This window comes from Mauremys reevesii, linkage group 1 (genome assembly GCF_016161935.1).
Source record: "Mauremys reevesii isolate NIE-2019 linkage group 1, ASM1616193v1, whole genome shotgun sequence".
Taxonomy (NCBI): Eukaryota; Metazoa; Chordata; order Testudines; family Geoemydidae; genus Mauremys; species Mauremys reevesii.
Window position 1 is genome coordinate 190653612 of NC_052623.1, and position 22489 is coordinate 190676100.

Sequence of the window (22489 nt, forward strand, 5' to 3'; positions counted from 1 at the left end):
TGTGGCTTCCAGAGCAGCAGCACATCCCCTATCTGCCTTCTATTCATAGGGAAAGCAAGGAGGCTCCACACGCTCTCCTTGCCCCAAACACCACCCCTGCAGCTCCCATTGGCTGGGAACCACGGCCAATGGGAGCTCCAGAGGCAGCGCCTGCAGACAGGGCAGTTTGCCCACCCCTGGGCTAAGGGCACACAGTGTTTGCAGTTGCATGGCCCATGATGCTAACTCCCATCACTCCCTGGTTAAATCTTCAAACAAGCCCCTTCGTGCTTCCTCCCATTCTGCCCCCCACACTCGGGAGGAGCTCCCTGTAAACATCAGCAAAACGACCTCCTCATCCCAGGGACTGTTTGACTCGCTAATTATTCCCTGTCCAGCAGGCTTGCCATCTCCTTATGAACTTGCTGCCGCAATGGACCAGTTCTGTGGGAGGCTTTGCTGGGTGCAGGTTGTGATCCCACAGTGTTCATCTTAGGCAACTTTTGTGAGTCAGGCCTGGCCTGCTTGATAATACCTGCCAGTGACTTTGCAGCACAGCCATGACCTCTGTCTTTTCAGTTACGGTGACCTCTTCACACACCTCAATGCTCGAGTGGGATATCTCTATGGCATTCAGGCCTCAGATCAGGAACAGGGGCTGTCTTACAATCCTCTGCACAGAATAGCATCTTGACAACGGCTTCACTGTTGTGAAGCACTTTTAACCTGTTTATATGCACAGTCCGAGGTGCGTCCCTGCTGCGGGGCCTGTGTACATTGCAGGTAACAGCGTGACCCCTCCCTACCACCTCAGAAGGCCCCTCCCATCAGTTTTGCAATTTGTACTTTTCCACAAGGAATAACACCAGCAGCAGATCCCCTGCATCAAACGATCGCTCACAAGGAGAGCGGAACCCCCTTTATCCCATCGAGTTGGGACCAGGGCCAGATTGGTTAACCAAAACGTCCGATGATCAGATGAATGGGAAAGTGCCAGGCTGCAGCGCCATCTAGGGACCATAGGAGAGATTGCCCACTTCTGGACCTGTGCGTGCTGGTTGTTGGGTTAATACGGAGAACCGGATAATAGAGGGTCAGATAAATAGGGTTCTACTGTATTGTGATCATCCCATTCTTTCCGAGCTGCTTGGCTTCTTGTGAGGCTTTGCGTCACTATTCCAATCATGGATTTAGGGAAACCTAATTTAGGCTCCTCCCTGTGAAAGGGGAAGGAAAAGTGAAGTGCTTCAATAAGATCAACATTACCAGAATGAAATGGTTCCATTTTTTTGTTTCAAAAGGCTTCATAAGTTTATTTTATTTTGGATGAGATTGTGCCTTTCATGTTTTGTGCCACACAAGCAGACAAGTTAGAGAAAATATAAAATACTCTTGATGGAAGTTCCCAACGTCTCGCTAATTTGTTTCTTAGGAGCCAGAACAACAACACATAAGAACCCAAAAATCAGAGGGAGAGAACGCAGGCTACTGCCTATAACAGAGAGGCACAACTCACTGGGTACCTGCTGACTGGCTGCTGCTACGCCCCGATTGTGTGCTGCCCTACTGAGCTCCCCAGCATGCAAGCACGCCCAGGAACCCTGCCCAACGTTTAAAGTCACAGTATTCAATATTAACACAACCACAAATGCACCAGAGCATCAACATTTTCTGTTTAATGACGTCTCTCCTTTTTTTGGAACCCTTGTTTCTAAACATGCCATGCAGGATTTTAATCAAATTTCAGCCACTAATTATCATGTGGGTGGAATCACCATTAATTTGTATTCTGGGTAGTTCTATTGTTGGCTTCTTTAGGAAACTTGGGGAAACAGGAGCACTGGGAAAGCCTGCCCCCCCACCCCCAAACACACATACATACCACACATTTGCTGCCCACTGGTGCTGCCTGAGCAGTAGCCTTGTGACATCAGAGATAACTCAGCACTTCCTCCCTCCGCTTCATTTTCATACTTGGGGAGAATGACTAGCACCTGGCTGTCATGGCAACAGCTACCTTTGACAGCTGATTGCCCCCTTGTTACCAGATCATCATCACAGACAGGAAGTTTGTAATGAAACAGGGCCAGAGCTGGATAACCGGGACAGCCCCTGCTGTGCTCAGTGGGGTTTGTGCTGCGGTACAGTGCTGTGTTCCTTCACAAAGGGCAGGTGTTTGCTACTTTCCTCAGTAAGGCCTAGGTGAAAACAAGATGCAAAATTCCAGCTCTTTTTCTTGGATATTGTTTCTCTGCTTCTTGCACATTCAGGGTTACAGCTGAGAACTTTCACTGACCCTGAAGTTGCATAAAATGAGTTTTGTTTTAATGCAGTTTAATTTCATTACTTTCAATACTCTGATCAGCACAGCCCTGAGTGGTAACAGTGGGATTTTCACAAAGATAACCATGGCAATAAAACATAGACTGAACCAATGCATGAGTAAGAGCTTCACTGTTTAACAGCTTATAGAGGTGCGGACTCACCCCTACGGCACCTCCTGCTGATGACTTCTGGGAATCAGCTCGTTCCAGCTCCAGAGCGCCCTTTGCAGGCCAGTGATCCGCCTGTCTCCTGGCCCCCATGCCCCTCCCTGGACCCGGTGCCCCTTTAGCTGGGGTGCTGCCCCCAGCAGTAACCCCTTTCTCTCAGGGTCTACCCTGCCCAGGGAACCCCCACCCACTATCCCCACCTCACCTCAGTATACGGCTACTGCCAGTCATCATCTCACCCCCGTGCCCTGGGGCAGACTGCAGTATCAGCCATTCATCACTGGCAAGGAGGGTTTGGACCTGCTGCCTTGGCCTACCCCTGGGCTGCCCTCTGCAACTCCCAGGACCTCTTGGCCTTCTGCTAGGCCCTGCTCCAGTCAGGTACCCTGTCTCTAGCTCCCTGCAGCCAGGCCCATCTCCCTCTACAAACAGAGAGAGACTGATCCTTCTGGCTTCCCTGGCCTTCTTATAAGGCCCTGTTGCTCAGTTTGGGGCGTGGCCCCAGCTGCAGCCACTTCCTCCAATCAGCAAGGGTTTTACCTTGCCCAGCCCAGCCCTCTGCAGGGCTTTTCCAACCCCTTCCAGGCTGGGGGGGGGGTCACCCTGTTACATGGCACAGAGAAATTAACAACAAAAACCCTTCATTTAACGTTACTTCCGTGTGCTTTTATCAATAAAATCATTAGGAAATACAAAGTCAAGGTTTTTAAACAGGATGGAAAGGTTACAAAGTGAAGCATTCTCAGGTTAGCAAATGTCCAAAGAAGTTTTGCCCTGGCACCCTCAATTCAGTCCTCTTGTACATTTGCAGGACGATGCAGATTTTAATGACATGATCCCATAGTATTTTTTTTCCCACTGGACCCCTTCCTTATTCAGTGCACAGGGTTTTCTGCTCTGGGGCTGGGTATTGAAGGAGTCTGTTGCCTGTAGGATCCCTGCCTCATTTCTTGCAGAGTTAACCTTGCACAGGCAATGCTCATTCTGGTATTTCCTAACTTGAGAGTGCTTCACTTTGCAGCCTTTTAGTCCTCTGTGCATTTCCTAATGTTTATAGCTTGCTTTACTGAGGAGAACAGTCTTTATGACAAAGGGCTAGGGGTTTTTTTGGGTAATGTCTCCATTATTTATCTGGTCAGTGTCACTAGTGTGCGCTTTACAAGACAGAGAAAGTAAGGACACTCCCTGATACAAAGCCCCTATGATCTGAGGAAGACTGACACATACAAAGAAAGCAGGAGATGTAAGAACTAGGACGTTCTTTCTTTTTTCTGATGAATAGTCATTTATTTATTATGAATTATTATTATGATTAAAGAAAGGGTGGTGGATTGGGGAACATGTGTGGTGAGGATGTTCTATGCAGAAGTTCCCATTGTTTGGCACATGCAGCTGATCTGAAGTGCCGCACAGTGCTAGGTTTTGGGTAGCAAGCACCCTCACAATGGCAAAGAGCCTTTTCAGAACTCTGATGCAATCTTCTCTTGATGCTCATCATCTATGGTGGACTTTAACCTTAGGCTCATCTCAAGCTCTTTCCACCTACGGAATGCTCTCTGGTGATTTGCTGCCTTCTCATGGCATGCCACACTTCTAGCCAGATTTTTCCAGTCCTTTGTTCCTGTAGAACTCAGTGTGGCTGGAACATTAGACTGGAAGAGTTTGCAACAAAAACAGTATGCAGATTCTGGGTTTTTGAGTACATAAGCCATGGCCTCTCCACTTTGTCACCATTGGGGATTTCACACCAGGAATGTGTTGGATGGAAACATCTATTTTCATTGTCTTTGGGGAACATGATGTTTTTCACTTGCTGTGGCCCATGCAGTACAAGGAAGTCCCTCAGGCTACTGCTCAAAGAGTCCACAGTCCTGGATCATCTAGACTTAAGGAACTAAACTCAGCAGCAGCTGTTTCTTGTGCCTCCACCACACTCTTCTCTGATCTACACTTTTCTTCAGGAATGTGCATGGTTACATCCATTTGAGATGGAGATATGGATGCTGCAGTAGCTGCCAGATCACCTGCACTCTGACTACCTGGAAGATCAGGCATCTCCTCAGCACTCACATCCTCACTGGGGCCAGAAGGCTCACCGTGAACATTTGTGTCTATGTATCTCAGCAGAGTGTCCTTCCTGCGTAGACAGAAAAGCTTCCTTTGCTTTCTTTCTTTTTCTGAATGCTGCCTCAGAGGGGCCTTTTCTTCTTTCACTCATGACTGCTGTTCTGTGCCAGCTAGAGTGGCAGGGGACAAATAAGCAGGCTGGTAGCAGGGTCTGAATGAGGGAAGATATCAGCGTCTTAAGGGCCTACTCGGCTCCTACTACTTCGGTTGACTGCCTGTTCTCCTCAAGCGGGTTCAGGGAAGCAGCGGGAAATAGGAAGCTCCCTGAGAAGCTGGTGTTAGTCCAGACTCCTGGGGGTGCTCGAGAGGTACATAAGAGGCTCCTCCTCCTCTCTCTCCCTGCAGCTCCTGTTGCTTTTCCTGTTATTCCCTCTCCCCTTTTCTCCTGCCTGCCTGTTATGTCTCTTGTGCCCCCTTCCTCCAGCACAGCACTCCACCATCTCTGTGCATCTCCAGCAGAGAGAAAACATATGCACCAGCACCAGACAATTTTCTATGCTCTGGGTCCTAGTGGTGGCCTGCCACAGTTTGGCACCTGCGACAGCCGCCTCAGTTCGCCTCATGGTAAGGCCAGCCCTGTCCTGTTGGCACGGAGAACCTAACTCCCATTGAGGTCAGCCAGGGAGGCTGGATGTGCACATTGCAGGAAATAGACTGTCAGGGCAGCATAATCCACTGAAAAAACTGCAACTTGCTAATTGCAACCCAGGCTCTCCCTGTGTGGCTCTTCGTCCTGCCTCTGTTGGCTGGAGCATGAGCAGAGCTTTCTGAGACAGCTGCTGCGGCTGTGGCCAGCCAGCGAAGTGCGTTTCCCATCGTCTCTATTCTGGCTGTGGATGTTTGACTGCAGCAGCCCCGCAGAGGTCCCGGCCTCGCTCTCTAATGTCCATTCTCCTCTTGCTTGCATGGCGCTTCATGGACCATGGAGTAGCCTCAGAAAAACATCCCAGCTGTGAACACAGGCACCAGCACCGATTCCCCAAGCCAAAGTCCCCTTTGCAATCCAGGGAACCAACCTGGGTTGTCTGGAGCGCAGGGTATGGCCCATGGTGACTGCAGACCCTGCCCCTGCTGCACAGCGACTCGTGGGACCCCTCTAGCCCATCAGCACTCGGCTCTCCCGCATTCTGCTGAGCGGCTGAGATCTGGGGGAACAGAAACCCTTTGTTAGAGACGGAAAATCTCCTCCCAGGAACACTCTGTCAATGGCTGCCAGAGGCCGTCCCTGTGAAACCCCAAATGTGCAGCCCCTCGGATTCCCACAGGGGAGATCTCAGCTCATACACTTGTCACCCGTGGCTGCAGTCTCTGACAGGGGGAATGTAGAGGGTTTTTTTGCCAATGGTCCCTTCTACGGCGCCCATAATGGGAGGAGGTTTGGCCTTGTGATGTGAGGCCTGGGTCTGAGAATCAGGGCTCCTGGGATCTAGGGCTCTGGAATGGGGTGTGGTCTAGTGAGTGGAGCTGGATTTGTCGACAGTGAGTGAGAGGAGCTTGTGCTGAAGGACCCTGGGTCAATCCCCACCAATTCCTGTGATGTCTACATGTGGCCACGATTTTACTTACCTCTCAATGTAGGTTATTTAGCCCATTCCTGGACACACGTGTTACATCTGCTGCTGGCCATCCCTGAGATGTAGGTCCTTCATCCACACAAGGACATGGCACATCAAGGTCAATCCAGCAGCTCTCATCTGGTCTTCACCTCCGCAATGGACGGTGAGCTCTAACCTGACCAGAGAAAGACAGGGTGGTGTTCTTCAGGGGAATCTGCTGGTGCTCCTGCATCCCCTGCTCCACCTCACGCCCCGACACGCTAAGGGTTTTCCAAAGATACCACTAATCTCGGATAAACAAAGCAGCTGAGATGAGGTCAGTGTGGGTGGATTTACTGAGCAGACTGGTTCTAATGGAAGAACAGATTTCTCCCCTGCTTTAGGGAGATTCCCATAGGAAACGTCTCTGATGGTTGGGGTGGGGGCAATGCAAACCCTCAGCCTTTTGAATGGCAGGAAATCAGGACTCGGGGAGTTAAGGGGTGTCTCTGTCCTGCTGGAGGGAGCAGACCTGGAGAGCAGGAAGAGCGCTAGTGGCATTGTAGGAAAGCCAGTGACTTCTACCTGTGAAGGTGGCTGAATCTTCTGGCAGACATTAGAGTCCCGGATCCTAACACCTCCTTTGGGGATCCTTTTCCTAGGAATAAAATAAGGACACCACACAGAGAATGACATTTGAATCCCAGGGAAAAGGGATGATCTCAGCCAGGCTACGTACCCAGGAACCCGATTTTTGTCCCAAGAGCCACAATTACCCAGATGAGGTTTTCTTCCCCATTTGCTTTCAGGTTATTTACTCACAGTATTCATTTGTTTGCTTTGCCGGGTCTCCACTCTCTGCAGCTGTTCATTGGTTTTAGTAACAATCTTTCAGTTTTTGATTCTCTTTCCTCTTCTTACAGTGTAGCATCTGCTTAGCACTTTTTTTTTTTTTTAAATCAATTCAAACCAAAATCCTGATCCTACAGGGAAGAGGAAGGTTTCTGAGAATTTGGCTGCAGAACTTTAGTGTCTGCATATTTCATTCCCTATTATTTATTCAGGTGCAGGTCTGATGCCATCTGCACCCCCAAGAATGCCCATATGATGCACGGGGGGGCCCTTAGAATACCTGTTGAAAGAGAAGGAGAGAGTAGATTAAAAGGTGGGGAAATCAACCAATGCATCAGTACGTCTCTGCATCATTGAAGCACCAGGCATGGGAGCGAAACAGGTTAAAAATCCCCATGGTTCTTTCCCACTAGACAGATGTCCAAAAAGAAAAAGGCTTTCAGCCAATTATTTCCTTACACTCTGACGGGGTGAAATTCAGCCCTGTGCAGACAGCCAGGGCAAGGTCTGTGCATCACATCAGGTTTAAGTGGCACTTCACTGCACAGGTGCTGGGAGATTTCGGTGGCACAGTTTTCCTCCTGGATTGGAACAGCCGCCTGGAATCCTGTGAGGTACAGAGCAGAGAGAGGTTAGGGCCACAACGTTCATCTCAGAGGCTGAGCTTCTACAGACTTTTGGGATGTTCCCATCTGAGGAGGAGGATTTTGGCCAGCCCCAGTTCAGAGCTTTCAGTCACTTCAACCAGTGATTCTCTGGCACAGTTGATCTAAAGTAGCTGAACTTTTCAGGCCTTGCCTCCATCTCCGACCCCCCTCCCACCTGGCATTGCCCTCTAACAGCCCTCTCCCTTCTCTCGATCCCTGCCAAGCCCAAATACAGAGCCTAGCCCACGCTCCTCCTCTCTTAGACCCTCTCCTCACACGACCCTCCTCTACCTTTGAGAGGCTGATCCCTGTGCCCTTTACCCAGCTCCTGGAGAAATCATGGCTCCTCATGACAACCGGGAAGTGGCTGGTTCCATCCTCTGTGTGGGGTGCGTGGTTTTCCGTCTAAGCATCACTGAGAGCCAGCATGTCTCGATTTCACAGGATGAGTGAAGTCTAGGAAGCGCTGCACTTCTTGAGGACTTCCAACTTCGCCCCATTTATGAATGGCTTCCACCTTATTTGCATCAATGGTCCTCGTGAGATTCTGATCCAAACACAACGCGGGGTCGTTTATCCACGACACGGCGTGATATTGGCCGTCTAGTCTGCACAAAAAGTTACAGATTCCCGCTTAAGGAAAAGACTATTGTAAGGAATCTAAAAGGATTCAGCTAGAGAATGGTGAGGGGACAAACATGCAATAGAAAACTTGGTAGCTGTAAATTTAAAAATAAACCCTATTGAAAAGGGCTTTGTGACTATCCGTGTTTCTGTTTGAAGGCCTTTGGCCCTTAAATGAGCTAGAAGTGTTAATGAAGCATCTTGCCTTGGTTTCAAGGAGCTGTATGTCTTTTAAATAAAAAATCAATTGTTTGTGAGAAGCTAGCGCTTGTGGGTTTTGTGTGTCAAAGTGACCCATTTACAGCAAAAAGCTGAAAGGTATGTTGGTGGGGGGAAAATCAAGAAAAATGTGCTTACAAAAAAAACAAGCTGTTGTTCAGACCTGTGTTGAGTACAACACAGTTGACTTATCCTGTTGAACTGAGGGGGTTTAACCCCCCCTCAGTGAATAGCCAGGGTGACTGCGATTACTTACCCTTGTTGCCATAGGGTTAAATTTGATGGGGGTGGGTGGGGGTGGATGGTGAGTTCTGATTAATATGAAATGAAATAAAACCTCAGGAATTCGCAGATGCTATTGGACAGTTTCAATATAACTGCTGGAGTTGGCAGAACTCAATTAGACAGTTTCAATATGACCCCAGGAGTTGGTGGAACACTATTGGACAGATTAAACATGGCCCTGGAGTTGGTCGAATGCTCTGGGTCATTCTTTCTAGAAAACACCCCCACCCCAAACTTTAAGCATGAAATAAACGTGTTTCAAAAAAAAACCCAAGCCCCAAGACATTCATTGATATCTGCAAAGGGTCCCCCGCTTGGAAATGGATACTGTTCAAAACTCTAAGAAGGCCCCACAGAAACATTTATTTTAACTTACAGAAAAAAGGAAAAAAGAAAAAAGGTCGCTCCCTCCTCCTCCTCGGCACTGTCGCTGATGTAGCGCTTTCTCCCGACGGGGCAGGGGCTCCATGTCAGGCCACCCCTCCCAAACTGCAATGGCTATTGAGCATAACTCCTGGCTCTGCGGAGGCTCTCACTTCTGGGCCAGCCCCACAGCCTGATTCTTCCCAGCCAGTATCTGGCCTGGCCCCAGCTCCAGGGGTCGGGGTGGGGCAGGGTGTCCAGAGCGAGGTGCTCGGCCTTGGTTTCTCTCAGTGCTGCGGGGGGCTCTATGGCCGCTCCCCCCAGCCCTTCCCCCCAGGCACAGTGAGACAGAGCAGTACCTGCGGCAGGGGTTGGGAGCTGGTCATGCGAGGGGGGGGTCTTCAAGGCTGCCCCACGGAGCACAGCCCCTGCAGGGCATCGGGCACCTGGCCCAAGACCCTGATATTAAACAGCTGGACCATGATGTTGGCTGTGATGTCCCCCTGTTGCAAGGGAACAAGGATCAATCAGAGATTCTGACACCCACGAGAACGAAGGGTATTAACGGCACCGGGAGCCAGCAACATTTCCTCCCCACGTCTGAGGGACGGATTCCCCCGCCCAACCCCCGAGACGAAATCTTCTCTCTTCTCTAGTGACTTCCATCCCCTCTCCCACCATTGTGGAATGAACTCCTGCCCTCACTCCTCTCAGTCCCCCCCTGAGAGCTGTTCTACCTCCCAACCCAGCGGGAATCCAGCTCCACTCCCCAGAGTCCCCTCAGCCACCCTCGCCCCCTCCAGCTGAGGGGCTGGGAGGCTTTGGGCAGTAGTGCCGGGGGGGTGAGAGGAAGTGGACACCTTTCCACAAGGGATCCCCGTGTCCTTAATGTGATGCCATGGGCAGTGGCTCTGGTGAATGGGGCACTTAAGCAGCCTCTGCTGACTGACTCCTCCAGTCCTCCCAGAGCAGGTGGGGGCTGGGATAACATGATACCAGAGCTCTAGGCACCGGCCTGAGGCCCCGAGGGGGATGAAAGGCTCACAGAGGTGGCTAGGGGAGTTGGCAGCCCCTAGCATGAGCAATGGCAGCGTGTCATGCTGATGTGACGCCTGTTAGGAAATAGCCTTGCTGGAGAGCTGGGTCTGCCCTGCTTTGAGCTGCTCAGGGGACAAGCTGGCACCGACCAATGGCACCTGTCTGGGGTCACCCTCTCCTTGCTCCCTGGTCAGCGCATGGGGATGGGATGGGAGTGATTTTCAATGGCCTGGAAGTGAAAGGCCCTGGGGTTCCCTCCCCAGTTGACCCCTCTTTGGTTACCTCGTCCTCTAGCAGCTGGCCGGCTTCCCCCAAGATGGAATAGGTCAGCACCAGGCCAGCCTGGCTGACGCGGAGTAGGGGGTCGTGGATGGCCAGCAGCCCCGCCTCGAGGAAAGATCTTTTCTGCTTCTCCGTGAAGAGCTCGCCAAAGACCTAAAACCAAAAGAACCAGAGCCCTTACAATGGCCCAGAACCAGGCTCCAAATCCCTCGAGTGTCTCACAAGGTGGAGAAGAGTCCTGGGGCAGCCAACCTTTGGGGTCCCATGGACCAGGAACCCCCTTCAGTAGGAGGCTGCAGGCACTGAGGCCTCAAGAAGCTCTTTCTGGAGCAGGATTCACCGCAGGTGCCATGAGATGCTGGGAATGTGTCTGCGCGCTCTGGAACCCAGCTCACACAGACAACACAGGACCCCTACTGCTCCCAGCAGCGATAGCTCCTGCAGCTCACCCGCTAGAGGTTCGGGGTCTTTTAGATCTGGTTCATTCCCACACCTCACCCCACGGACATTCCCAGGAGCCTCACATACTCTGTGGAAATAAGGAGCAGGCTCTTGCCCTGTGTCCATGACACACTCACTGCAGGGGGAGACAGCTCCACACCTGAGCTACTGCAATGCACCGGCCGAGAGTCCTTACCTCTCCCACCCTGGCCAGATTTCTATACCCCAGGCGCTCGGGGTCATGGAGCCCGTCCCGGCACCACAGGTCTGGGGCCTCTCTGGTGTTGAGCCCTGGGGGAGAAAGACACACCCATTGGGGAGGTTTGGCCTTCCGCTTTCAGTGCCTGTTTCCTTCTGGGTGCACACTGGCCAGGCTCCTCCTGGCATCCGCGGCCCAATGGAATCGCAGGGTCCATGCCAGGCGGGTTAGTACCAGAAGGGGGATTTGTTTCAGCCATCACAGTAATCATGTGACCTTTACTGTCACTGTGCTCTGGGAGTGGGTGCCTGTTCATGGGGGTGTCTAATACTGAGAACCCCCCACACCCACTGAAGTCAGGCTCTGGCCCTGGCTACCCGACTGGTGACACCCTACAAGCTTTGTGTCCGTCCCCTGTGGTGCCTGCTCCTGCCCCTGCCCTCATGATGGGCTCTTTCCCTCCATGTGTCTCAATAGCTCCGTTCCTGTCCCCTCACAAGCTGGCTGCCCCGTACGGGGGTGGGCTGATTTCCCTGGGCTGGGGGACAGAGCCGGGCTATGAGATAAAGCAGCCAATTTCCTTGGCACTTTCACACTCATCTCCCTAATTCAGAGAGAGGGGGAGAGAAAGAGTCACCATCTAAGCTGGGGTCGGTCTCAGAGGAGGGGGCTTCTTTCTGTAGGGTCTCATTGCCCAGCAGAGGGAATCTCAAAGGAGGGGCCTTGTTTCTATTGGGGTTGCTCTTCCCCGCTACAGCGGTCTAATCAGAGAGGCCTTAGTTCTAGAGGCGTCCCAATGGCCAGCTGGAGCTAGTCTCCCAGAGGCTCGTTTCCATGGGGTCCCATTGCCCAGCTGGGTTTCTTACCCCTCTTCTGAAGCAGGAGCCAGTAAAGCCAATATATCCCACCCCTGGCATGCCGACTGATGTCACTGGCTGGGTGGGATACACAGAGACCCAGCTGCAGCACGAATTCACCTGCCTTGGAGAAGGCGGAGGAGGTCTGGTGGAAGGAGAAGGAGAGGGGAATCCATCAACATTCTCCCTTCAGCTCCCCAGTGCCCCTGGACCTGAGCTCTGCTCCCACCCCTCTGTAGGAGGCCCTGGGGGACAGGAGCGACAGCCCTCTTCCTCTCTGTCCCCAAGGGAGCTCAGAGCAAAGGGAGCAGGGCAAGGGCCCTCGCTGAGCAGTCGCTGCCTCGCTGCTCCAGAATAACAAGGGCCCTGAGGCCAGGCACGACCCTGCCAGCCAGCGGCCTATGGAACGCAGTCCCTTACGGACCCAGGGGGGGACCAATTAGCCAGGGGATGAGGAACTTGACTCTGCAGGATGCTGGGGTCAGAGGTCACTTACGTCAAATCCAGGCAGGGAGGTGGCAAACTGGAGCACGGCCGCGCTGGTCTGTACGGCCCTGGCTCTCTCCTGGGTGTTGTTTGACAGGAGAGAGGGATGGACGTGCTGCGGGAGAAGGAGGCAGGGGAGGGTCAGCGGGCAGGCGTACATGCTCTACAAACCAGCCTCTCCCCCTCCCCAAGGGGCTCAGACTTTGTGCTCAGGGTGGAGTAGCCGAGCCCTGGTCACAGAGTTTGAAAAGGGGGTTCATGACACTTCCCACGTCTTGCTGGGCACAAGCTGCTTGTCTCTCCAGGCTGGGACAATGGTCAGTCTTGGGCCTGGTCTATTTGCTCTGAACCCCTGATCCATGAACAGCACGTCAGGATCAAGGCACATGTCCTGGACCCCAGACCCAACTTGCAAAGGCCTCGGTACGATGGATGGAACAGCCCTGAGGACAATCCCTCCGGGAACTGCAGTGTCCCTAGGACATAAGAGCTGATTCCCTGAGGCTCCTCCTGTATCTCAGGGTCTCCCTAGAGAGGAGCCAGTGACTTTTCTCTGAGGCCCATGTCCTGCATCTCACAGAGGTTTCAATCTCTCAGGCCCCAGCCAGGCCTGGTGCTCACTGTTAGTGCTTAATGCAACCGTGCAGAGCTCTGACTCATAGTCCCAGCACCTTCCGCCTGCACTGGCAGCTATGGGAAAGTGTGGCCGGCTGGGTCCAAGCTGGGAGGACACAATGGAAACGTGGCTCTTCTAGTCTCTCCTTCGCTGCCCTCCCACGGGGTTCAGAGGCAATTCCACCCCAGACCATCCATTCTACTCACCTCCAGGAGGTGTTGCAGCTTCTCCACGGTGGGGGTCTCTGTCAGAAGGCCCCTGAGCAGGATGTCCAGCCTCCGCGAATAGTTGATGTACAGAGCCTGCAAGAAGAGGGATCACCCGTCAGTCATGGGACATGGGGCTATACCAGTCAGGGGACAATTAGGAGGATTCTCCAGGAGCCCTTGCAAGACTCAAAAGGCACATCCTGGCCTCTCCCATTCACATCACTCCAGGGACACTTAGCAAGAGTTCATGGCCGGATGCCTGCTGCCTCGTCAATCCTTGTTCTTAGCAGTTCTCTGTGCAGGGCCTGGTACCCAGCAGAGTATGGACCAGCCAAACTGCAATGGGTGGGAGGTAGGATCGCCGGGAGAGTCCAGGCAGGAGATCAGAGAATTAGGAGAGGAGGGAAGGCTGGGATCAGCCATGGAGGGGTAACACAATCCCCTCTGGAAGGAAGGGGCCCCCCCTGTCAGTTTGTCCCGGCCCTGTTCCCAGCTCTGCCCACCCCTCCCCTATTCTCAGCAGCTCCATCAAAGTGAGGGAGCAGGGACCAGAGCCTGCTCCTGGGCCAGAGAGGTAGGATCAGGACCTACCCGGAAGTGTGTGGTGTCCTGCCCAGTGCCCAGGGTGTACATCCTGTTCAGAAGAGCCCGCAGGAGGCAAGATTCTAGCTGCAGGGAGAGTGGTGGCTTCAGTTTGCTGGCAGGAGAGAGGAGCCCATGTTACACTTTGCAGCACCAGCGTGGCGCTGGCACTGCCATGGACATGACCCCCTCCCCCACAGTGATCTCCTCCCTACGATCCTGGACTGAAATCAACCCCCCGGCCAGGAAAATGGGGACGCTCACGCCTCCTCTGCTGGGGGATGGGAACAGCCACAGCAGGGGGGGAACCCAGACGGGGGAGGAGCTGTGACTCCCAGCTCTGGGCCCGGTCAGCACCAGGGTTAGGGCAGCTGGATGGGAGGGTCCTGGTACCTGAGGCTGCAAACTGCAAGCTGGAGCTTGGCTCTGACGGACCAGGGCGATTTTCAATCAGCTCCTGGGAGACCCCAAGGAAACAAAACTGCATGTGAGACTCAGGCCCTGCAGACGCACTGGCACTTCCCCAGGAGGAGCCCAAAGTGCTCTGCAGAAACAGTCAGTGTCACCCCCACCCCCAACCAGCTGGGCCCCCCATTCCTCCCTTCCATCAAACTTCCTTCCAGCTCTCCCTCACAACTCCTCCCTCCCCTCCCGCACTGCCAGCTCCCCATCAGTGTCACAATTCTCCCCTTCCCTGCTCCCCAGCGCTCCGTCCCAGGACCCCCTGTCTTCTGCTTCCCGCTCCGGCCCCACTAACGCTTCCTCCCACATCGGGCTCCCTCGCCCCAGGGGCCGAGCACGGGGTCCCACTCACCGCAATGCTCTCCACGAGGGCCGCTTTGGAGACCGGGGGCTCCAGGGTGTCCCGCCCCTGCTTCTGTGCCGAGAACCAGAGACGCGGCACAGCGTGGAGGAAGCGGAGCTGTTTGGCCCTGTCCGCCACCAGCTAGGAGTTGGGGGGGGGGGGAAAGAGAGAGAGAGGGTGTTACATATGGACCTCCCCGCCCAACCCAAACCAGCTCCAGGGCTCAGGACCTCCATGGGGTTGGACAGGGAAAGCCTCCCCCTTCCCGAAACCAGTGTAGCCCTGCACAGACATGGGGTTGGAACTGGGACAGTGTCTGCGGGGAGCGGAAACCTTGGCCTGTGTGGGACAAATGTCCCCACTTTGAGGTGCCAGATAACAGAGGAGATGTGTCCCCCCATTGGGGGTGAGGGATTCTCTGTGACAAGCCCCCCCCTCCCAGGGTGGGGATGGAACAAGGAGCAGGACAGACTGGGGGGCAGTGCAGCTGGGGGATTTTTGTACCTCAGCTCTGCCCTGGAGGTGCTGCTGGATCACCAAGATGGGGGACAAATTCTCCTCCTTCTCCTCTTCTTCCTCCTCCTCCTCCTCCTGCTCCTCCTCCTCCTCAGGCCATGACACCTGGGCATTGGGGGTGTCTGCACCAGGGAGGGAAGGAGAAAGTTTAATCCCTTCTGCTGCTGGGGGATGCAGTGGACAGAGAAGGCTCCATTTTTCTCCTTTCTCTGTAAGGAGCCCCATGGCGGCGAGGGCCCCACCCTGCCCCTCCCAGAGATGCCCTCAGCCCCATCAGCCTCAGGGCCCCGTGGCAGTCAGCCCCCCCCGACAACATGATCAGGGGAGGCTGGAGCTCCCCGACTCCGCCCAGCATCCCCTGCCATGGGCATGGCTGTGCCACCCCCACTGGTGTTAGTGGGGCTCACGTGGGTCAGTCCCGGCGCCTTGGCGAATCGATGGGCACAGGGTGTTACTAGTCCCCCACCGCCCCAGTCCTCCTCCCTTTCCCCTGGGTCTCCCCTCACCTCCAAAGAGGGAGCCTAGCAACACAAGGCTGCCAGACCCCACGGAGGAGCTGCTGGCCCCGCAGGAGAATGCGGAGCTGCTGGTGTTTTTCCCGCAGTTGCTCAACTCCTGCTCTGGGCTGGGAGGAGGCGCCAGAGGTGCCAGGGTGGGGCAGGCAGGAGGCTCCTCTGGGGCCAGGGTGGGGCTGGCGGGAGGCTCCTCTGGGGCCAGGGTGGTTGGCGGCTCCTGCTGGGCCCTGGGGCGCAGCTCCTGGCTCCTTGGCTTCCTGCAAAGGAAGCCCCAGAGCTGCCTTCCCCTGGCTCTCTCCTCCACAGCTGAGCCCGGGGCCACCTCCATTTCTGCCCAGAAGGTGCCTCAGGTTCAGCTAGGGGAGCTGCTGTCTTCCTCCTCCTCCAGCAGGCGACGCAGCTCCTCCCTTTCCCCTGGCCACGAGCCTCTTCCCTGCCTGCGGGGACAGAGGGGCCGCTCTCCTCCTGGGCAGGCTGGCTGATGTTTGCTGCCGACTCTGGAGCCACCTGCCCGGCCTTCCTCCTGAGCATCCACCTGATTCGCTCCATCCTGGAACTGAGTGGGGAGCAGCCATGAGTCTGGCTTCAAAGCAGCCTCTCATTAACGAGCCTGCCTGCTCCCCTGCCCACCTCCCTTCTGCTGAGGCAATTTTTCCTCCCGACACATCCCACCCCAGGGCACAGGAACCCTCAACCTGGGGAACAAACCCTTACAACGGACGGGCTGGGAGCCCTAGTGGTGGGATATTCCCACCACACGGGGGATGGCTCTGGAGAACTCCACTTACTTGCTCTAGATCGGATGGAGCTGGATGGCAGATGCTCAGGGTTGCTCCTCCCTTCACCCTCCTCGATCTCCGCACCCAGGTGGCCGGCAATGGGTGCCGCTCAATGCCCTGCCAGCACGGCAAGGGGTAGACACCAGATATTGAAACTAGCTGTGAAAACAATACAATGCCACTAGCGGAACACTCCTGGGACACTCCATAGCTGTACCCGGGGCCACCTCCATTTGGGCCCAGAAGGTGCCTCAGGGTCAGCTAGGGGAGCTGGGGTCTTCCTCCTCCTCCAGAAAGCCAGAGCTGGGAAGTGCCAGCAGGACTCGATTCCCAGTCTCCGTGGCTCCGAGTGGGACCTGTTGTAGTGACTGACGGATTTGCTCCTTGTCCCCCATCCAAAGCCAATAACACATCTCTGGGTTGGCAGTCATGAGTTAGACCTTCTCAGCACCCCTCTGTCTCCCGCAGCCCCCAGCTGTTCCTTGGATTGCGGTGGCTTGGACGGTAACAGGACTGGATATTGTTACTGGCTCACTGGGTGGTTCTAGCCAATGAGGGTCTCAGTCTAGCCTCAGAGGCCCACACCCCCAGACACTACAGGTCAGGGTGGATTGATTTCATTCCAAATGTTTTGTAGTTGTATTTTTGAGTTATTTTCCGAATGAGGGATTGATTCTCATGAAATTCTTAGTGGTGGCCGATGACAGAACACGGAGCAATGGTCTCAAGTTGCACTGTGAAAGGCTTAGCTTGGATATTAGTTCACTAGGAGGGTGGTGAAGCCCTGGAATGGGTTCCCTAGGGAGGTGGTGGAATCTCCATCCTTACAAGTTTTTAAAGGTCAGCTTGACAAAGCCCTGGCTGGGATGATGAAGTTGGGGTTGGTCCTGCTTTGAGCAGGGGGGTTGGACTAGATACCTCCTGAGGTCTGGTCCAGCCCTAGTCTTCTATGATGCTAGGAATAGGAATCCATTCAAACATGTTGACTTGCTGGTTTTGCAGCATACATACAAACAAAAAGGTTGACTGAACCATTTGTTTTCATTTCAAACAAACTGAGGTAAAGAAGTATCTCTAGTTCGTGCACTGAACTGATTGTTCCTGCTCATAATGTCCTTCCAGATTTTAGAAGTAGTAGCTCACATCTCCTCCTCTCTAGCGTTTATTCATATATTACAAGAGGAAAAGAAGCCTTCATCCTTTTTCAACTCCCAATCAGTTTCTTACATTTGAATGAAGTAGCTGCATCAACTGGAATGAAGAAAATATTCTTTCTGCACCTGCAGAAGAGGCTAGTGCTGCCAAAATCTGGCTGAGTGTTTCAATAACTTCAGGACCCCCAGGTGCTTAGGCAATGACTTCCAACAGTTCAGTGCTTTGACTTCCTCTGGCACTTTGCAGCAAACATGGACTTCTTCATGTAGGTATTTATTTTAATTACTTTAATAGGCTGGAGCAACTAGAGGCCTTAACATCACTTGTCATCGTTTCAAATTTTATACTTGATAGGTTTTAAAAAAAACTTTCAATATACATTTTAAAAACCCAGTTTCAATTTTAAAAAAATCTCTTTTGGGGGGCGGGGGGGTTGGGTTGTGAAAAAGCCATTGATTGGTCTTGCCCTTGATTTTAGAAGAACTACTTCATCTGAGAGAATCAGAAACTGCTTGTAGTCTAGTCAAGGAGAGGAGGCAGCAAAATTCATCCTAGCAGTAATTTGTTGGGCCTTATTTGCTCAGTCTCAAACAAACAAATGTGCAAAACTCTAGCTAGTCTCTTTTATGTAGGCCCAGCAAAGAGGTGGTAGGAGGGGCAGGAATGCTGTCTCCGTCCCGGATCCAGTAGCAATTGCACAGGATATTGCCACAAAACCTACATTTTACTGCCAAACTCTCTAAGCCATTCCTCTCCTGCGCTTCCTGGTTTCTAAGTTTCAAATCCACAAAACCTTCCCCTTGACAGTCACTGCCCAGGTGGTGCAGCAGGCAGAGGAACCTGAGCAGTAACATTGTGACACCAGAGGTAACTCAGCCACCTGTCGCTCCCTGACTCCACTAACCCTGAGCATAAACCCGAAGCCTGAGCCCTGCCTTGGGCATCGCTCCCACGGAAACCTGCAGGCTCATTTACTGACTTATGCAAATCACCTGTGGAGAGTTAGCACTGACTGGCTGAATTCACTCTCAAGTCACAATGCCCTTCAGCTTACAGCACTAATGGAAGGGGCACAGGGTGGAAATCAGGCTTTTCTGGTGGCCCATTTTCCAATTGAGAAGAAGGGACAAGAGGGAAGCAAAATGGTCACATTCCAAACGCCCCCAGCGAGCCACAGATTAATTCCAAGCCCAGAGGAAACCACTGTCGTCTGACTTTCTGTTGCACTTCGGCCATAGAATGTGCCTCAAAATAATTCCCATAGGAATTAGAGCAGATATTTTAGTAAAACACACAAGCTTGATTTTAAAAGAGGCCAGTTGTGGAATATCCAGCACAACCCTCAGTCAATTGCTCCAAACTCTTAGGTTAAAAATGCTCCTCGCCTTCTTTCCAAGGTGTATTGGTCTAGCTTCAACTTCCAGCCATTGTCTGCTCAGAACCTTTATCTGGTAAAGGGAAGATGGAGACTTGCTGCAGCAAGGCTCCAGGGCTCTGCGAGGTTCCCCCTGCCCTGCATCCCTGTCCTGCCTGGCTGTTGGCAAGGGAGCTCTGTGAGGTCACAAACGCCTCATTCATAGAATCATAGACTATCAGGGTTGGAAGGGACCTCAGGAGGTATCTAGTCCAACCCCCTGCTCAAAGCAGGACCAATTCCCAACTAATTGTCTTTGCTCAATGGGCTGAGTTCCTGCCAAAGGCCTTTGTGAGGTCACTGCCACACCCACCTTTGCCTGGCAGGCCTGATGTCTGCCCCTGGCCAGCCCAGCTGGATGTTTGAGCTGCACCCCGGATCACCCCACTTGCTCAATATTGATTCTGGGGAGCAAGCAGGCCACCCAGTAAAACAGCAGAGTCTGTTCCACACCCCACACTGAGTTTTTCATAGAGGTTATGACACAATTCGATCTCCTAATCTGGCCTCTATTTCACAGGCTATGAAATTTCACACACTTTGCACCATATGAAGCCCAATTGCTTGTAAGTCACTAAAAGGCACCTTCCCAACCAGTTATGATGGTAGGACACCAGGAAACAGAGACTCCACCTCTCCCCTGGGTAATTTGTTCCAGTGGCTAGTCTCCCTCACTGTCAAAATTACATTGGAAATTGACAATCTCTGATAAGGGCCAAATTTATGACAATCTTTTAAATAATTTAAATAGAAGAGAAAAAATAACATTCAGTAGAACATGTTCACTGCCAAGTTTTTCAGACAGTCGCACCACTGATGTGATAGTTAAGGCCCTGGAAGCAAAGTTAGCTGAAATGCTAACCCAGCTTTGGGCAGCAGTAAAGGTGCAGAAAATATTGTCTTCCTTTCAGTTTATTCAAATCGTTCAGTTCAATCGACTAGTTTGTTGAAATTCAAGAAAGCCATTGGGAATTCACAAAACAGGCAAACTTGTTTTCCTCCCTCAATCTAGGGATGAACACTAGGGGATAGATCTACTGGTTCATCAATCTAGAAACTCATGGAGACAAGAATGTATCATTTCACTTCACTAACCACACATCAAATTGCCTTTGTTTAAGAAATCTGTTAGTTTGAAATGCAAAACATTTTGATACAACTTCTTTCTTATGCTTCTCTTTCTAGCTCTGGCATGACCTTGCTGTGTGACCAAAGAGAGGTCACTTCTTTTCTCTTTCCCTCGGTATCATGGGGGATGGAGAAAATTCTCTCAGTCCTAGCAGGAGAGAGATTGAGCAAGTCAGGCGTGTTAGGGCCCTCGTGCTCTAAAGGACAATGGGCGATTGTTGTTTGGGGCAAGAATCCCGACGGATTTGTTACTTGTCCCCCAACCAAAGCCAATAACACATTCTGTATTTTCAGTCATGAGTTAGACCTTCTCAGCACCCCTCTGTCTCCCGCAGCTCTCAGGTGTTCCTTGGATTAGAGAGGCCAGGATGCTAAGAGAACTGGAATTATTTTACTGGCTTCCTGGGTGTTACTAGCCCATGAGGGTCTCAGTCTGGCCCCCAAGGCCCACACCCCCAGACACTAAAGATCAGGAGGGGTTGATTTCACTCAAAGTTTTTTGTATTTCCATTTTTGAATTATTTTCCTAATGAAAGATTGATTCTCATGAAATCTTAGAGCTGGTAGATGACAGAACAAGGAGCAATGCTCTCAAGTTGCAGTGTGGAAGGCTCGGATATTAGCAAAAACTTTTTCCCTAGTCGGGTGGTGATGCCTTTGAATCTGCTAGGATAGAGTCCCCTATCTTGTACTTAGAGCCTATATTTTTTCTTACCTTCTACACAGATGACAATGTCTTTGAAACAAATCCACTAGGGAATGAAAAACACATGCACAGAATCTCCTGCACACCAACGTCTCTTGGTCCTGAGTGAGAGACCGTGAGCCGGAGGCTTGCTGCAGCAAGGCTCCAGGACTCTGCGAGGTTCCCCCTGCCCCGCATCCCTGTCCTGCCTGGCTGTTGGCAAGGGAGCTCTGTGAGGTCACAGACGCCTCATCATCTTTGCCCAATAGGCTGAGTTCCTGCCAAAGGCCTTTGTGAAGTCACTGCCACACCCACCTTTCCCTGGCAGGCCTGATGTCTGCCCCTGGCCAGCCCAGCTGGATGTTTGAGCTGCACCCCGGATCACCCCACTTGCTCAATATTGATTCTGGGGAGCAAGCATGCCACCCAGTAAAACAGCAGAGTCTGTTCCGCACCCCACACTGAGTTTTTCATAGAGGTTATGACACAATTCGATCTCCTAATCTGGCCTCTATTTCACAGGCTATGAAATTTCACACACTTTGCACCATATGAAGCCCAATTGCTTGTAAGTCACTAAAAGGCACCTTCCCAACCAGTTATGATGGTAGGACACCAGGAAACAGAGACTCCACCTCTCCCCTGGGTAATTTGTTCCAGTGGCTAGTCTCCCTCACTGTCAAAAATGTGTGCCTACATCTCATTTGAATTTCTCTGGCTTCAGCTGGCAGTTGTTGGTTCTTGTAGTGCCTTTTTTGGCTAGATCGAATTAGCCCTGCCCCATGAAATGCAATCTTCCCGTCCTGCTGGACACCCCAGCCAGGAGAACCCAGTAGGGGCCTCCTAGCTGTTTCTCTGCCTGGCTGGTGACAGAACTTCCTCTCCGTGGGGATATCAGACGCACCTGCAGCGGCAATGCATAAGTGAGTGAGCTGCATCAGCCCGGTGTTGGGCTCAGGGCTTTGGCCTTCGCAGCTTGTGCTCCAGTCACGTCTCTGGGTGCCTGGACTCAGAGCTTCTGGCCCCCTGTGGCTGCAGCCAGTGCTGGGGCACTGGGCTCAGGACTTTCATGCCCCTCCCAACTCCTGCCGGCGCTCTGGGTGCCTGGGCTCGGGGCTTCCCTTGCAGATCCTTCTGGGGCTCAAGGGTCCACTTCTCTGGGTGCCTCGAAAATGGTAGGAGCCGAGGTGCTCCCAAGTAGTAGGTAGGAGCTGAGGTGCTCCCAACAGCAGGGCCCCACCTGCACATCTGGGAACCTCCTCTAGCTTCAGAAAGGTTACTGGCTGCTGCCCTTGGAGTCCAGGTCTGAAGGCAGCACACAAGTGAGGGTGACAATGCTGTGACCCCCCACAACAACCTCTGAACTCCCCCATTCTCCCAGGTTGGTCGGTACCCCCATGGTTACAATACCAGGAAATGTCAGGTGGAAACATCTGAAATGGTGACGTTGGTCAATTTCAAGGTGAGAGGGTTTGTAAATTAGTCAAAGTGAGCCCTGAATTTGGTAGGGACGTGGCTATTATGGAGGCCCGAGCAGGTTTGCACTCCCAGTTCTCCTGAAAGGCCATGGAGAATTCCTGCTGCCTGAGAAACTTCCCAGAACAAGCTACCAGGACTGGGGGGAAACTAAGGAAACCAACCAAAGCCTGAGCTAGGACG

General features: G+C 52.7%; 1 protein-coding gene and 2 long non-coding RNA genes across 5 annotated transcripts; all 3 read right to left on the reverse strand.

Annotated features, from left to right (window-relative positions):
* Positions 1 to 6611: 6611 nt before the first annotated feature.
* On the reverse strand, positions 6612 to 8126 carry LOC120396672. Its single transcript, XR_005593295.1, has 3 exons — positions 7924 to 8126; positions 7445 to 7592; positions 6612 to 7265 (listed from the first exon to the last, which is right to left on the reverse strand). It is a non-coding gene; the product is annotated as an uncharacterized LOC120396672 (long non-coding RNA).
* A 1241-nt stretch (positions 8127 to 9367) lies between these two features.
* LOC120396609 (maestro heat-like repeat-containing protein family member 7) lies at positions 9368 to 15204 on the reverse strand. Of its 3 annotated transcripts, none has more exons than XM_039521611.1 (10): positions 15143 to 15204; positions 14648 to 14779; positions 14227 to 14290; positions 13843 to 13948; positions 13249 to 13344; positions 12437 to 12541; positions 11950 to 12085; positions 11081 to 11175; positions 10444 to 10596; positions 9368 to 9626 (listed from the first exon to the last, which is right to left on the reverse strand). In XM_039521611.1, exons 4-10 carry the CDS (start codon positions 13882 to 13884, stop codon positions 9525 to 9527), a joined length of 729 nt encoding a protein of 242 aa, XP_039377545.1. In that variant the 5' UTR covers positions 13885 to 13948; positions 14227 to 14290; positions 14648 to 14779; positions 15143 to 15204; the 3' UTR covers positions 9368 to 9524. The 3 variants fall into 3 exon arrangements, with proteins under 3 accessions (XP_039377545.1, XP_039377564.1, XP_039377553.1); XM_039521630.1 differs by having other exon boundaries at positions 14227 to 14334; XM_039521619.1 differs by lacking the exon at positions 15143 to 15204 and having other exon boundaries at positions 14648 to 14925.
* Positions 15205 to 16028: 824 nt separating this feature from the next.
* On the reverse strand, positions 16029 to 20996 carry LOC120396667. Its single transcript, XR_005593292.1, has 3 exons — positions 20861 to 20996; positions 16458 to 16607; positions 16029 to 16225 (listed from the first exon to the last, which is right to left on the reverse strand). It is a non-coding gene; the product is annotated as an uncharacterized LOC120396667 (long non-coding RNA).
* Between the last annotated feature and the right edge of the window lie 1493 nt (positions 20997 to 22489).

Bases quoted from the DNA above. Each gene is read 5' to 3' on its own strand.
- LOC120396609 (XM_039521611.1), bottom strand. From the start codon at position 13,884: ATGTACACCCTGGGCACTGGGCAGGACACCACACACTTCCGG. The intron at 13,345-13,842 runs GTAGGTCCTGAT...CTCTTCTTGCAG, and splicing joins AGGACACCACACACTTCCGG to GCTCTGTACATCAACTATTC. The intron at 9,627-10,443 runs GTAACCAAAGAG...CCCTTGCAACAG, and splicing joins GCCAGCTGCTAGAGGACGAG to GGGGACATCACAGCCAACAT.